This window comes from Pundamilia nyererei, unplaced genomic scaffold (assembly GCF_000239375.1).
Source record: "Pundamilia nyererei isolate P.nyererei 1_Seehausen unplaced genomic scaffold, PunNye1.0 scaffold00125, whole genome shotgun sequence".
Taxonomy (NCBI): domain Eukaryota; kingdom Metazoa; phylum Chordata; class Actinopteri; order Cichliformes; family Cichlidae; genus Pundamilia; species Pundamilia nyererei.
Window position 1 is genome coordinate 1,719,847 of NW_005187526.1, and position 16,055 is coordinate 1,735,901.

At 40.0% G+C, this 16,055-nt stretch overlaps 1 protein-coding gene across 1 annotated transcript in view; it reads left to right on the forward strand.

The window, feature by feature from the left end:
• Window positions 1-16,055, forward strand: part of gask1a (golgi associated kinase 1A) — a 74,962-nt gene that overhangs the window by 26,204 nt on the left and 32,703 nt on the right. Inside the window, exons 2-3 of the mRNA XM_005742960.1 lie at window positions 8,704-9,707; window positions 11,598-12,035. Coding sequence (XP_005743017.1) covers window positions 8,704-9,707; window positions 11,598-12,035 — 1,442 coding nt within the window. The remainder of the gene's footprint in view (window positions 1-8,703; window positions 9,708-11,597; window positions 12,036-16,055) is intronic.

Consider the following 16,055-nt stretch of genomic DNA (forward strand, 5'->3'; position numbering starts at 1 on the left):
ACTAACTTAACAGTCAACTCCAAACGGTTTTTTGTTTTTCATTTTTCACTTAATTTTTCAGGTTCAGCAGTGATTCTAATTCTAATGTAATAGAGTTTTAAGTTAATTCTAAATCTGTCCCTTTTTACTGTGAAGCACTCGTTTTATCTGTTTCATAATAAGCACAACCATTGCCTTCACAGCATTGCTGTGTTTCCCCTTCTTAAAAGCTGAAGCTAGCAGCTGTTTGGTGCAGTCTGAGTAAAAATGAATGAAAGAGAGCCTAGCCCAGACTCACAAGGTGAGCGTGTGAAAGGATTATGAACAGTTTGTGCTTTTGACTCTTGACTTTGAGACTTTGTTGCTTGCCCCAAGGTACTGTGCTAGTCTGCTGTTGCTGGGGGGATCTCTTCGTCCCTGTCTGCAGAAATCTTGCAGTGAAGGCAGGCTTGTGCACGACTGACTTAGCAGCCAACTCCAAACTGTTTTTTGTATTTTTCATTTGAATAATATTTTAAGTTTAAGAAAATCCTCTGTGAAGAATAAATAAACTAGTAACTGAATGATGTAACTGAAAGAGTTCCATTAAAACTGTGATACTGATCAAACATGTGGACGGTAACACAAGAGGACCTTCCTGCTTTATGTATGATTTGACTGGTGTATGTCCAGTAAGGTGGTCATTTCTGGCTAATTTTTCCCTTTTATAGCACTAAGTCCAAATATACCTCTCCTCGCCCTCATTAGGTGTAACAGAAGTGTACTGAGTCTACCCTTCTGTTAGTAAATCACAAAGTGTATTTGTTTTGAGCCATGTCACACTAACTACAGCACAGATGGTTAGCTAATGCTCTTCCAACCTGATGGCCAGTTTCCATTTGTTAATGTGAGGACATCCATCTGGTATGTTAGAGTTTACCCGTAATTGCACTGTTCTGCTGACTTTGTCTCACAGTTAAACACACTTTTGGAAACAGCACATCCATTTCTGCCAGCACACTGCTCTGTCAAGACTTTTATTCTGTTGTGTCTTGCCCTGTCTCTTTAAACACACTGATAAAAGGTGCCATAGAGAAGATGGTGAAATGAGACAGGTTTCTGGGTCCAGACATTCTCACCTCCTTTCTTCTCCATTCTCTCCTGAGGCTGGCTGGCTGCAGCACCTGTTGCGTGTCTTGACCTAATGCTGCATACCTCGCCGTCAGCTTTGAGCAGGAAGAGAAGAAAAGAAGTGATATTAAAAAGAAAAGAAAGGGGAAATGAGCCAGGAGCTGTCAGATAGTGGCACACCTGGCCTGTCAGAGCAGGTAGCAGGTATACATACATGTGGAAGGTTAGATATGAAGCTGCCAGATATTAAATAAACAACATATCATCTTTTAGTCACAAATCTACTTAGAGGGGACTAATTATTCTTCATCATCATCATCATCATCATCATCATCATCATCATCATCATCTCATCATCAACAACAACAACTTTGCCACAGTCTTTATTCCTGGACTTTACTAGACCAGCTTTTCATGATTAAGACTTCAAAATGATTCATCTTCTTAGTTCATCCTTTGTAATAAGCTTTTTTGAGTTTCCTTTCCTGTCCCCAGTTAAAATCTCATTGGCTGCCTCTCACAAACACAAAGTTTGAACATCAGGTTTTATAGGTTTTCTGTGCTCAGTGCCTGAGATGACCATAACAGCGACGTCCTCTCTGTATTACATCACACAGAGCCAAGAACAAAAATAGCTGTCTGAAACAGAGTTTTAGGAGAAGTCCAAATCCTGAGCTTTTGGCTCACAGGGATTACTTGGACTTTATTTGAAACTCTGGCCATGTTTCATATGAACATCCACCAGTGTTGCAGGATATAACAGAAAAATCAAAAGCATAATATGTCCGCTAAACCATGATATCATTCTGCAAACACACATGCAGATGCAGAACACTTTGTAGTGCTTTAATACAGATGACTCCAGTTTACATTAGCGATAAACTCTTAGCAGATAAGAGAGATGAAACATGATGAATTCGCTGTTCTCTAAATTCCCCCCTTTGTGCGTTGTACTAAAAGATGACTCCCTTTGTATTGCTGTCCTCTAGTAGGTGAAAACCACAAAATTATTTAGTTTCATTTGGATATATTACAGACAGGTTGATAGGATTGGGCAGTAGGGGTGGGCCATATTATACCTTTCACGGTAATTCCGGTACAATGTTAGGCAATGATAAGAAAATGAAATATCGCAACAGAATATGGGTAAAATGCGCATGCGCAGTACCTTTCGTACACACATCTCAGAAAAAGCATGGCAGCGACAGAGAAAAGGGCGAAAGCGGATCGTTGAATGAAACAGATGAACCAGAACTGGTTTGTAAAAATTGTGCAACTTCAGTGGTGTGAAGTGGTTTGGTTTTCTTCCGTCAGATACCCACCAAAGCACAATTTTTTGTAGAACAAGCAAGCAGGCCGTCGTAGCGAAGGGAGGAAACACCGCAAGCCTATTTCATCATTTGAAGCAGAAGCACTTGTTGGAGTACAACAAAGCTGCTAAAGCATGTGAAAAGGCGTCCGCTTCAACTAGCGAGGTGGTGAGACCAAAGAAGCGGACTCAACAAACAATCGGAGTACTTTAAATAGCTGCACGCCTTATGACAAAAGCAGCAAATGCTGGGGGGAACTAACTAATGAACTAAACTAATATAAATAGCTGCTTGGTTTTTTTTTTGCACTAACAAAGTTGTGGAGTTGTAAAGCATTTTGTCTTGCGTCAATTATAGCGTCAGTCATATCGTTTCGCAAATCTTCAAATATATATCGTGATAAATATTTTTGGCCATATTGCCCTGACCTATTGGGCAGCATATCTTCATTATATCATCTGAACGTTTTATTGATGCTTGCAGGCAACGGCATTTATAAGTGTAAATAAATAAAGGGCCAGTCTTTTCCAATGACCGACTTTCAGTGATGACACAATGATATGAAATGATAATCTATTGACACAAGGTGCCACAGCAGTATTGCAGTGCAATAGTAATGACACAGCATAAGTCAACTATATGGACAAAAGCAGTGCAGGCAGTTTTTTGCATACAAGTATAAAATATCTGCTTAACACTTAATTTGAAGTGAAGTAAACTAAACTTGTATCTCATTTCAAAAGCTTCACAAATATCGTCACTCAAAAATATTTTAATTGGATGGAAATCAGTCATTTTCATCCACTGTTTACTTTTCCTGTTCTAAGAAATGCATTTACGAGAATAGCTAGCAATGCTTGTTAGAGTCATTTCTTTACATCTGTGCCGCACATCACCAGAGGCTAGCATCTCCTCCTTCATAGCCTGGTTTGACTTGACAGGGTGTCGATCATGTTTGTTGTTTCCATATTTTGAAAGGGTCTATTCTTTATCAGATGATGTTGAAGTTTTGAAAAACAAAAGCCTGAGCCGATAGCAGCATACCTAAGGAATGGTTCAGGGTAATTTAAAACGTCATCACAAAGGAAAATTTGAAGTTTCCTCATTAGACTGAAATATGGTAAAAACTGCTTTCACTGCTTCCCACCATGCTTTAATGCATTAAATCCACGTTGCACGCTGCTTTGTGCCTGCACCTGGTGACCTGTTTTGAATCTACGGGAGCTATGCGTACCTGAACTCTGGTAACCGTGGACACCGGTTTCATTTCATTTGTAGTGGAGAGAGAAACTGCTGGCCCTAGGGCTGCTGTCAAAGCAGCGGAGGAAGAAGAGTGGAGCCAGACAAAGAGGCAGGACTGCAGACACAAATAACCTGTCAGAGAAAAAAGAAAACTGGGAAGATAACAAGTGTAAAATATCTTTAGCTTGGCAGTAATAGTGTCATTTTTCTCTTTGAAAGCACAAACAAAACGCTACATTGAGTTAGACTCTATAACCTCAGGTCTTTAGGGGTTTGTGATTCTTATCGCGGCAGAAAAGGCTTACATACGCATGTGAGTGTGTGTGTGTGTGTGCGCGGCTTCTCACCACTCTGTATATTTATTCATTGTGTTTTTCCAGTTCTTTCTTTCAAAGTATTTATTCTGTGGGTCAAAGTGCATGACAGCACAGTCAAAAGTACAGCCAACCACATCACGTGACTCATGCAGTGAGTTTTCCCTCCCCTCTCATTCTAAACATTTAAAAAGCCTGGCTCTGTGCATCTTTGGATGCTATAGAGAGGTGCTGAAGGCAACAGCACACTCCACTGTTGGCATATTCACATCAAGCTATGCTAAGCTGCACACGAATGGACACTAATTAGCAAATCTCAGCCAAAGTAACTGCTAGATAACGCAGAGGAGTGTGTGTGTGTGTGTGTGTGTGTGTTGTGTGGGGCTGTAGTATTGCATATGGAATGCTATCACCTTGTGTCTTCAATGCAAGGTCATAATTTGAGCTATAATTTGAAACACAAAGTTTAAAGTCACTGCAGAGCCAGGTTGATTGTATTAAATAAGAATCCTGTAAACTGTATGCTGTTAGCAGTTAAAAATTTGTCTTGATGGTGGCAGTGTCGTGTGAGTCTTACAGTGGCTAAAATGAAACTCAATGATAAAGACATTTTTCAGCTTGACCTGCCACAATAACAGGATGGCACTTGTGACTACTATACTGCTTGTCCTTGGTGGGGGAGTTGTCACTGATGAGTTAATGCAGGCTGTTGGTGGGATATTTCATTGGACTACAATGAAAACACATTAGAAATTATTATTATTAGGAAACACTATGTGCATAAGAAGAAAGTACAATTTTAAACTGACCAAAATGTATTGTGTTTGTATTATGTGTGAAGTGCATTAAAAGATTAGTAATAGCTTACATGACTAGAAACAGTAAGAGTATTTTCACTTAGTGGCACACTCACTGCAAATGATTATCTCTCTCAGTTCCCAGTTTGGTTTTTTATAGTCTGAAGTCTACTGTCAGTATCACACTGAGCACTTTTTCACAGACTTAATTTCTCAAAGCAGCAGGCAACTTTTTTCTGTGAAAAAGCTTCAAACAGCGACGGTACAGTACACTACCTGCTCAGCACAGCAGACAGGCTGAAGAATTAGGAAGGAAAAAGAGCCACATACTTTCTTCAGTAGCGGAAGAAGACCAAGGTGGAACTAAATTAAAAATCAATGTTGAACTTGAATAAAGTTCATTTATATGGTACTATGAAGGTATCATGTTAGATTTAATAGTTCAGTATTATAATCAAATTCAGTCATTAGCTGAAAAACTGACTTTGTGCAGTTTAGCTTCATAAATTGTATACAGGAGTGGGGATGGGAACTGGGAACGTCACTTGTTAATTTGATTCTCAATGGATTGTCACTGGCTCCACTTGAGAGTCACCACCATCACTAAGCAGCACATCAATGACAACACGGCATGTAATAAATCTGCATGAATGTAATGTCTAATGTTGGGAGTATTTCACCTATTTGTTGTGGTCAGTGTTGGGGTTGTTACTCAAAAAACGAATGTATTACACAGAACCCTTTCCTAAAAAATTATGTCGTACTTTACTGAAACCTGAAACACACTGTCTCATAATTACCATTTGACAATATAAACCGATAGGCTACAGTTACACACACCATTACAAATCCTTATCCTAATGAGGTCACGTGTGATCTTTCTCTTTAGTATTTAGGGTAAGAACACAAAGCCGACAGCACAAATCAAAGATGAAAACGAGCACAAAGAGACTTTAAAGTAAAGTGATTTTACTTGAGAAAAATGTACAGTTAGAAACAGTGGTTGCTTTGGTTACCTGTTTAAGTTCAGGGTCTGGTTGCTGCTAGGGTCAGCAGACACTCAGTTTTATCATCACTCTGTGTAGGTGCTTGCAAAGAGTTGTTGTAGCAGCAGAATGCAGTTGTCTTCTGGATGCACTCTCGTCTTTTGACCAAAAAAAAGTTTTGTTTGTTAGCAGGTTAACAGCCACAGTTGTGAAGGTATGTTCACATTTTATGTGATGTAGATACCAGTGATAGGTTGAACTAAGATGAAAATCCGGCCAAGGTCCCACCAAATTTGAAAATCAATAAAAACTTTATCCATCCATTCATTTGCTTCTGCTTATCCTTTTTCACGGTCGCGCGGGGTTGGAGTCCTCCCAGCTGTCTTAGAGCGAGTGGCCGGGTACACCCTGAACAGGCCGCCAGTCTGTTGCAGGGCAAACATATAGACACAGACAACCATTTGCGCTCACAACCATTTAGAGTTTCCAATTAACATATCCCCACCAACTGCATGTCTTTGGACTGTGGGGATAGGTTAAAAACTATATATTACCCATAATATTTTATTGATCGTCTTCAAACTTAAAAATAGACTAGGCCTCGAGGGACATACCTAGGTACCTAGGTTGGCTAAACATTTGACCTTGACCTTCATTGGTACTGCCCTAAGGTCAAAGTTGACCTTGAAAAGAATTTCAAGAAACCATATTGAGTAACGTATTAAAGTGCTGTGCAATCTGTCACCCGACAACATCACAATGATGCCATAAAGAGTCGCAAAATCACAGACTACATGAATATATCTTAAAATCTCAAGTATTTACAGCTTATAGACGCCAAAGATTTCAACCAGTTCTGTGTAAGTTAAAAATAATATAATGCACCATCTTGGTATGTCATACATCTGTATTGTGTATTTAAAAACATCATAGAACATCGGAGTTGAATGAATTTGAACATTTCAGATAAGCTATTTCTGTATTACTTGAGAATTGGTATTAATAGTTAAAATATTATGATTGTGAATTTCTTAATATTTTTTGATATTTTTAAGCTATCTAACAATTGACCAACCAGTTAAAGATTAAAGTGTTAGTGGGACTGCAAATAGCAGTAGCATCTGATTGGTTAGATAAACATTTCAGATAATAAATGGATGGATAAAGGATTAATATGATGCGTGGCTAATGACCAAATACAATATAGCTTTAAGGAGTTTATCTGTATTATTGACTTGGAGTAACTATTTAAACCTCTTTACAACGAAGGTTAAGGTGAGTTTTCAGTCAGAGCAGTCCTGCTCGAAAGTGTCTGAGGCAGGCGAGCTGCAGATTTGCTGTGAAATCCAATCCATTAGCGTGAAATATAAAAAGGCATTAAGAGGTCAGTAAACGCTGCCAGTCTGCTCAGTAATGATCTCATTTATTTAAAGTAATTCAGCAGAGTCTCACACTAATGATTCAGTGACATTCAATTTCTCCATGTAGCACATTTGATCAATTCTGGACTGAATGTGTGGCTACTATAATATACTGTAGTCTCTTTAACACTGTTAACTACAGCATTAAAAATTGTCTTTGAGCGGTAGATGAATATATCTATATAAGTCTGACACTCCAAGTCTCACACTGGTACTGTTGGGTAGTTTGTACAGGCTCTGTCAGCACAGGCAGCCTGATTCAGGCCGTCCAGTCCAGGAGAAGAATAATGGAACCCTTTCACAGGTGGAGGAATCTGGGCATGTTGTTAAGAGGCTTTGAGATGAGGAAGAGATCTCAAGGGTCTGAAACATTCCTTCACCTGAATGCAGAAAAAAATGAAGGTGACGCAAAGGGAGCGAGCGAGCGAGAGAGCAGGCAGGGACAGAGCAGTTATCTGGGTCAACCTGGCAGCATTCACATATGGCTTTACTTACAGGTGGGGGGAAAGTGTGGTATTCAGATGGAGCTGTGTGGTTAATCCAACAGTTGCAGGAAGTTTTGCTGATGGGAAAAGTGCTGTATGCATCCTCTGCCACTTAGCTTCTTAATATTTCCACTGGTAGGCCACCCTGTCTGCAGAGGAGCTACCATCCTGTTCTCAAACAATTTTATTTCGAGTTTCAGCTCAGATCTGTCAAAGAAAACAAATGCTGCTACAGAGACTTCTTGCAACACAACCCCTTGAAAAATTGGACGATAAATCATTGGAAGGGCCAATTCCAGCTCTATTATTTGAATGTCAGCGTCATGGAGTTATAGTTTTGCTGTTTAAAAGCAAATAGAAGGAGTGCAGTCTACAGTAAATAAAGGGCTAGCACCTCTACGACAAAATCACTTTGACAGAGCCTTCAGCAAGAACACCACAAGTCGTACTGGGGCAGTGAGAGCACATTGTGAGGAATACGGCTTTTCCATCCTTGCTGGGCACAGGCAATGGGCATGCCACAGCTGTATTGGTCTCAGCTGGATAGGTCCAATGCAATTGTAAGCTACTGGAAAAATGCAGCCGCCTGACACGAGCTTTATATTCTTTATATTCTGCTCCTCACACATTCATGTTTGTGCAGCATGCACAGGACGTTTCAGTGCTGATGGCTCTGTGCTACAAAATTCCAGATTATTCTTCTCACGTAAACTGATGACTCAGAGGTCACTATTCTGATCTCATGCAACCGACCCGAGCTGTGTGCCCACATCAGATTGTTTTTCAGCTTTCCCTTGTAGAGTTTGTTTTCTACATGCCAGGAGAAAGACCCCGCAGGAGCACTGAGCACTCCAGTCTGTTTATTGCAGATGCTATCTTTGATTTTTATGTTCCCTCACTCTCCCTCTAACTTCTGTTTCTTTTTATCTGTTTTTGTGTTTGGTTTTGTTTTTTAACCACAGGCCTGGCGAGTGTGGTCCAAACTCTGGTGTGGTCACAAATGGATCCTACTTCTTACCCCTCTTTTCCTTCTCTTCCTCATGATCTTTGTGATGACAGTCACCCTGCCACTCCCTTCACCACCCGCTCACATCGCCTGGAGGTCGTCCCGGGCCCTGAGTTCTACGGGGGAGTTCAGGTCCAGGAACAGGATTGTGGAGACCCTTCCAGCTGCTGGCTTCCAGCAGCCACTCACTTACATGTACAGCAGGAGCTTGAGAAGCAGCAGTAGAAGAGAGACATCTAAACATTCTGTGCCACTTAAACCTTTCGGGGACGCTGCTGGCAATGACAAAAACAGCATCAAAGAGAGACGTCGCGCTGACATACAAAGAAATAAACACAAAAGCAAAGGCATTGCCTCCAAGAGAAAAGAGCTGGCAGGCGCCAGCCAGCCAGCCAGTCATCACCGTCCCCATCCAGAGTTTATAGACAACAACATGCTGCCAAAGCACAGAATTAAACCAAGCAACCACAGTGCTGTGGCAACGCAAGCTACACAAACATATATTTATCTTGAAAAGAATGCTTCAGCAGATCCCATAGAAAGTGAGACAGGAGCTGCAGATAGACAGGCAGCCAAATTTTGGTTTAGACACACAAACAGGAATGCAGACAAACAGATACATGGCAGCCATACAAGTGCAAAGATAGCACAACAACACCTGGGTTTAAAAAAACACAAACAACCAACAAAACGCAATCTGAAATCAGACAATGTGCAGGCTGTTAAAAAGCCCGCTGGATATTTCATAAAACACCGTAATCTCTCTGAGGATCCCTCAGATGCGAAAAAGATCCTGGCCAACAGAAAGGCTTTGTCCAAACCAGAGGTCGCTGTGATGGAAGATGACATCGACTGGTGTCAAAGCTTTACAGAGCAGGACTTCCCAGACAGCGACCGCAGAAGGATCAGGGCCGACTTGCACCGCCTTCCCTGGTTCAGCAGGGAAGACATCCAGAAGATGGAGTTCCTCGCCAAGGGCGAGGTGGTTAGCAAGACCAGGATGCCGGGACACGGACAGGTGCTCCAAGTGGCACTGGATGCTCCAGCAGACCAGCAGGTGTATTGTATTGCTGACTGTAATTTTAAGTTGAAAACACTTCTCAATGTTAAAAAGCTGTTTCCTACTTTTTCAATCACATAATGCAGACGCCTCACAGACTGACACAGATGAGGTGAAAGCAGGTGAAAGAGCGCTGCTCTGATATGACCATAACAAGCCAAAGGTGTAATTTGGCAATGCAAGCTGAATACTGCTTGAGATTGTCAACCCGTATTGTGTTGGCCTTGAATATTGTGCCATCCTTGTCACACTTCCTGAGACACACAGGGTCAGTGGTGACGACATGCCTGGGTGACAGGATGAGATGCTGAATTCTGCAAAAACCAACAGTGAATGCATCTTAGCGCTGTGCATGTGTAATCGAAGCCGGATACTGTGTGAGGCATGTTATTCTGCACCAAAGAGCAGCTATTCTTCTCTAGAACTATTTAAAACAGCACTCCTGCTGCTGCACTTCATTCTCTGAACACACACACTGTGGTATATTTTGACTCAGTCTCACAGTCGCAGTCATCTCACTGGAAAAACTCATTATTGCACCAAATGTGGATGAATTGGTTAGACTTTATAATCCTATTACTGCATAAAATGTTTGTAATATAGTTACGCACTATGAAGCATTAGTAATCAGTTAGTAAATACTTATTTGAAGACCTTTCTACTTTCTAAACATGGTTTATTTTGAATTAATAAGCTCATATATAATGGAAATAATGCCAGCACTGTTATACTTATAAATGATGGATTAACTGTAAAATATTACAGTAGGTACTACAAGTTATTTATTTATTTATTTAATGGTTTGTGCTGTCATTTAGAAATTCCATGTAAGTGATACAAAAAGTATTTTGCTCATTCATGCAAAAAAATATGATAAAGACATGAATTCATTGTTTGTGTGGTGAAAGCGGTTTTATAAATACTTATTTCATATTTTAATTCAGTTGATTACTAGTTGTTAGTTTAGTATTTTGTGTGACTGCCTCAGCCTTACAAAGCAGAAAGTATAAATAAAACTAAAAGGTCAGCAGGACGCTGCCTTCACAACAGAAAAGAAACACAAGCATAACGTGACAGAGAACACATGCAAACAGAATACTGAAATATGTGCCAGACCACAGTCTGAGTTTGTAGAGGATTTAAGACATGCTGAGCAATCAAACATAATAACATTATCACAAAACAATAGAGAATATTTCACAAAGCTTCACAAACAAGTGTAGATACCATAAATTGTCCACCATATTAAACAGTTATATTCAAGTCTAGCGTGTTAATAAAGCCTTCACAAATATGTTGAGTATTACTCAAAGCTGCCCATCTTTACTCGGGGGAAACTACCTGTCTCAGGGTTGCTTGTTTTATACCCAGTCGTGTTATTGACTTGTCAGTTTTGTCAGTTTAATTCCAGAACGAAGGTGTTGGAATAACATATTGTTGTTTCAGTCTTTTCATGGGATTTGTGGCCAAAACCAAAAATCTAGAGTAACAGCAGTTTCATCGATTAATCTGGATTGTCATGCAGTGACAGTGTGACACAACTAAGAGCTGATGGTTGTGCTCACAAGTCAAGCAGGTTTTTGAGTCTGATAATGGATTCCTGCTGTTTATGGAAAAGGAGAGAAAAATATATTACATTTGAAAGAATTCAACAATATTATTATGTATACTCCAGCTCCACCTTTGGCACATTTATATATGAAAGATGTTAAAAGGTCCCATCCTTTAATTACTGGATAAAAAGTCATAATCTGCTAGTTGAATAAATATTCGTTTTGTCGTAAATGAAGTCCTTACAATTAAATATACATGGCTATAGGATCATAATGGGTGCATGGTCTTAGAGTAAAGTGAACAGCATTATCTAACTGTATTCATCCATCACAGAAGCCATCCGTGATGAAAAACTCACATCAGCACGGAGAAGGACGTGGACGTTCAACTACCCACAGTGAGCGCTGTCAGCAGGGCTGCTGCGCCCTGGTCAAGCGCACTGATGACTGGATTGAAGTGTTCGCCTTCCACCTGGACAGAGTGCTGGGACTCAACAGAAGTCTCCCCGCAGTTCTGAGGACCTTTCATAGCCACGTGCTGCCCAACAGGTACATTAATGGCACCCCCAGACCTGCAGTGTGGTGGGACCCAGATATTCACCACCTTTCTGATGAAGACAATGACCAGAACTCAATACAGCTCAGCTGGGTTCACTACCAGAAACTGCTAAAAGCTCGCTGTGGGAGTGAAACAGACCTGAGGTCAGCCCCCTGCGTGGGAGTGCAGCACTCAGAGTGGGGAAGCCTAGCTCTTTTTGACTTCCTGCTGCAGGTAAGAGAAGTGATTTTGTCCATTTTCCTGTGGCTTCCTACTGTAGTAATATTAAACTGTCTATATACATCTCCAAAAATTGATTCTGTTCATCTGGACGTAGCGTTTTGTGGGAGAAACGTTTCGTCACTCATCCAAGTGACTTCTTCAGTCTCAGCTGACTGCAGGGAGGAACGCTGGTTTGAGCGCGGAGTATAGGAGGCCATTTACGTGAAAAGGGAAAGACCATCTCTGAATCGAGGAGGGGGCCTAAGGGTACATCTTTCGCCATCTTACAATGCTGTGATTGCAGCCATTCCCCAACTCTCTGTGAATGGTACTCATGGTCTTTGATCAGTGGGTTTTGATCAGTGGTTGTTGATCAATGGTTATGAGAATTTGTATAATTAAGATTAAGGAACTGACCTCCCAGCCCATTGTTCCTTCAGTGGGCTGGTTTCAGTCATAATGTAAAGGTACTGTTTATAAGGTTGGGGAAACCTGCAGTCAGCTGAGACTGAAGAAGTCACTTGGATGAGTGACGAAACGTTTCTCCCACAAAACGCTACGTCCAGATGAACAGAATCAACTTTTGGAGATTTACTTTCCTGGATGATTGAGAATGCATCAAGATGTGTATATACAGTTCAGCAGGACAATTTCTTTAGATCAAAAAAGCTGACATGCACTATTAAAGTTATCCAGAAGACACAGGACAATGAATGGAGTTTGCTACTACTACTGATAATAACAATAATAACAATAATAATAATGATGACATGATGACAATGAGTGAAAGGCATGTTTTTTTAAAAGCATCAACCTACCCACAAACCCAGAAAAAAACAGCTAGGTCATGTGACCCTCACCTTGTGGGTTGTAGTGTAGTAACTTCCCAAGCTAGTTAACATTGATACAACCTAAATTTCATTACGTGCTAGCTAGCTAAATTGCTAACTAGACAATAAGTTAATAGAGTTCATCACAGACACTCAGATCTTGACTTTTCTGTTTATCAGTTTGTTAAAAGTTTTATTTTTTTAAACAAGCAAAACACTCCAGTGTCAATGTCTGCTTTGGATTCTCCACTCTCTTGAAGGTGTCAGGCTGACATGCTGTTGGTCAGCTGCTTTATTTAGGCATGCATTTCAGACCTAAATACAGTTGAATCCAAGTTTAAAATTACTTGCATGCACAAGTCAAATGTTATTTTATGAGATCAGTCATGAGCTATTTTACATTATATAGAGGAGGCTGAGTGATGCCTTTCAGCTTTAAAAGGTGGAACATCTTGTATCTTGTATGTAGACAAACATGGGCTTTTTGATCGGCCTTAATATCGAAACATTAAATCTGGCTAATATTCATACATGAATCTAGCATGAAATGTCTTATTCCTTGTACAACATTGAAAAGCCAACATTTGTTTCAACCAGGTTCCAACACTGAGGGTCAGTCATGTGCAGCCTGGGTTTCCTCCCCTTTTTCAAGCTCTCCCAGTCATGGTTCTGACATTGATTTCTGCTTTGCTGGATAAAAGCAATAAAAAGACCTGTTGTTTTTATTACTCTGACATTTGCTTCACAAGTTACACAAAGCACATAGTTGTATAAGCATGTGCTTTCATTGGCTCGTGGATTGGGAAAAAAAGACACTTATGGAGTGAGATTGATGAATGTCTGCTCTCAGACACAAAAACCCACACTGGCCAAACTGTTACATTTAGGAGGTAATTAAAGATGCAGCGTTATGTGTAAGAAGCCATCTGGTCACACCTTGTAACTAATGCAAAGCTGTTTGTAGTAATGTTCCCACCAAGAAGAAAGTCGCCTAAACATTTTTCCTAAGAGGATTACAAGCCACAGTTCACTTGTAAAGTATAAAGCTGAAGTAGTGATGTACCAGAATAATATAATGTCATGTTATGGGTAACTTTAATCTGAAACACCTGGTTCATGCTGAGTTGGATTTAATGAGCTTTTATAATAAATGTTTCATGTACATAGTGTACAAAACTAATCTCTGCACACTTTATGCCTGTGGGAAAAAAAGGTTTCCACTGGACAGAAAATTATACCGTGTGAAGACTATTATATATTCAACAAGTATAATTTGTAGCATTTTTTTGTATTAAAAGCTTATTATTGCCAATATGAACTCTTACCCGACTTATACATGACATAGCAGATACAACAGAGGAGCATAGCAGTACAGGGCAGTCTGCTGTATGTCTGATTGCACTTAAGTTGATGGCTGTGCCATTTCTAATGTTTTTCTTAACCAAACAATCTTCAAGGAGATAAATAATCTGGAAAAACTTATCATTGGGACTGCACTGAATTTGAATTGTATTCTTTCTAACTTCATTCATTTAGTCAAAGTGACACCCAAGCATATTATGGGCTATTATAAAGTCCACTGATGTGGTCATTTCATGTTTATTGTATTTCTGGCTGTTCATCAAATTCCCAGTTTTATGCAGTTTTCCTGGTAATCACATTCATCCTGCATAGAGATTTTCTCATCAGTACAATCGCAGCCCAGGAGTCCAGTGGAGGAGGTGTGATGTGGGGCTGTCAACGTTAGCTATAATATGTACTGCCATCACTATAAGTATTGGTTTATGTATTCCAGTGATACTGCGAGCTAATATGTACTTTCACTGTAAGTGATGTCCAGCCATCTGTGATCAGGATGATCTTTCCCTACAAATATTTTTTCTAATTTTGTCTGTAGTGGTATATTAAATAACTCTGTGTGTGGCTACAAATGTAATATGTGGGTTAAAGTTCATAAATGAAATCTTAAAACCTGTTGTTACTAGCTCTCAAATCTTTTCAGTGTCAGTTTGGCTGCAGTAGCAACTGCTGAAGCTGGTAAGCTCCTTGGATGAGAAGAGGGAGGCAAAAAGAGTTAATTGTAGTTGGCCTGAGCTGCAGTTCCTGTCAGACTTTAGCTTGCCTAATGAGCCAAGTGCACTGTCATGTTGTTTTTTGTCAGCCACACTTAGGAGAATTAATGCAGTTATAAAAAAAGATTACATTGCAGATTACGGTGTGAAATTTTAAACCAGTGGTATTTTTTTCTGTTTGTTCACATTTTAACCCTCTCGAGGCAGGCATTGCCGATTTGCAACAGTTAAAAACTAACAACCTGATTACCCCACATACATATTCTATGAGTTTTTTTTTACTCAGAAGTACCACTGCAGGACTTGGTTGTGCATTAGCAACAAAAAGTTTCATTTGAGCCTGAGAGGGTCAAAGATAGATGAACAAAAAGTGCTACAGACGTGCTGCTAGACTGATTTATTTGGTTTGAGGGGTTGTGACATCAGTAATGTAATTAGAAAATAGACTGCACTTGCACAGTACCGGTAGTTCATTTTGTTGGTGAAATACAATTATGAATATATCCATTTTAATCCAGTTTATAAGTAACCCCCGAAACGTTCCAGGGCCTCCACCATTTCTGAAAAGGATGTGTGCTTCCATTAATGTAATATCCAGGTTTTTCCACCTGGACGGGAAAAACATGACCTTTATGGTTTTCCCTTCCAGAGACTGGATCACATCCTCATTTTCTTTAAAAGACACTGAAACGTTCCCAAGCAGACATAGGAGTATTACCTTTTTCTGTACTAAGACGTTCTTACTTACATACTGCCGACATTTGAATTCTCAAACATACCATTGCCTACATAACATTTACATTTGGGACAGCTGAGGTCCCAAATTGTAATTCTGGATGGCAATTGCAAAACCTTGTCCCAAACATCATTGTCTATTACAATATTTGAGCAAAATATACCAGGATGTTCTTAGCCGTGCAGGGAATTGAGGGTCGGGGGAGCAATCAAACACACATCACAGGTTCTGCAAACGTGTGTTCTGGTTGTTCAACAGGTGTTTGATAAATTGCTTGTATTGTCTCCCTTACTGTTGGATCATGTTGCACCTATGATTACAAGAACTGGAGTCACTTACTTGAGAAAAACACAATCTGAAGTCTGTTATATTTTCTCCACAGTGGCCTCTGTTC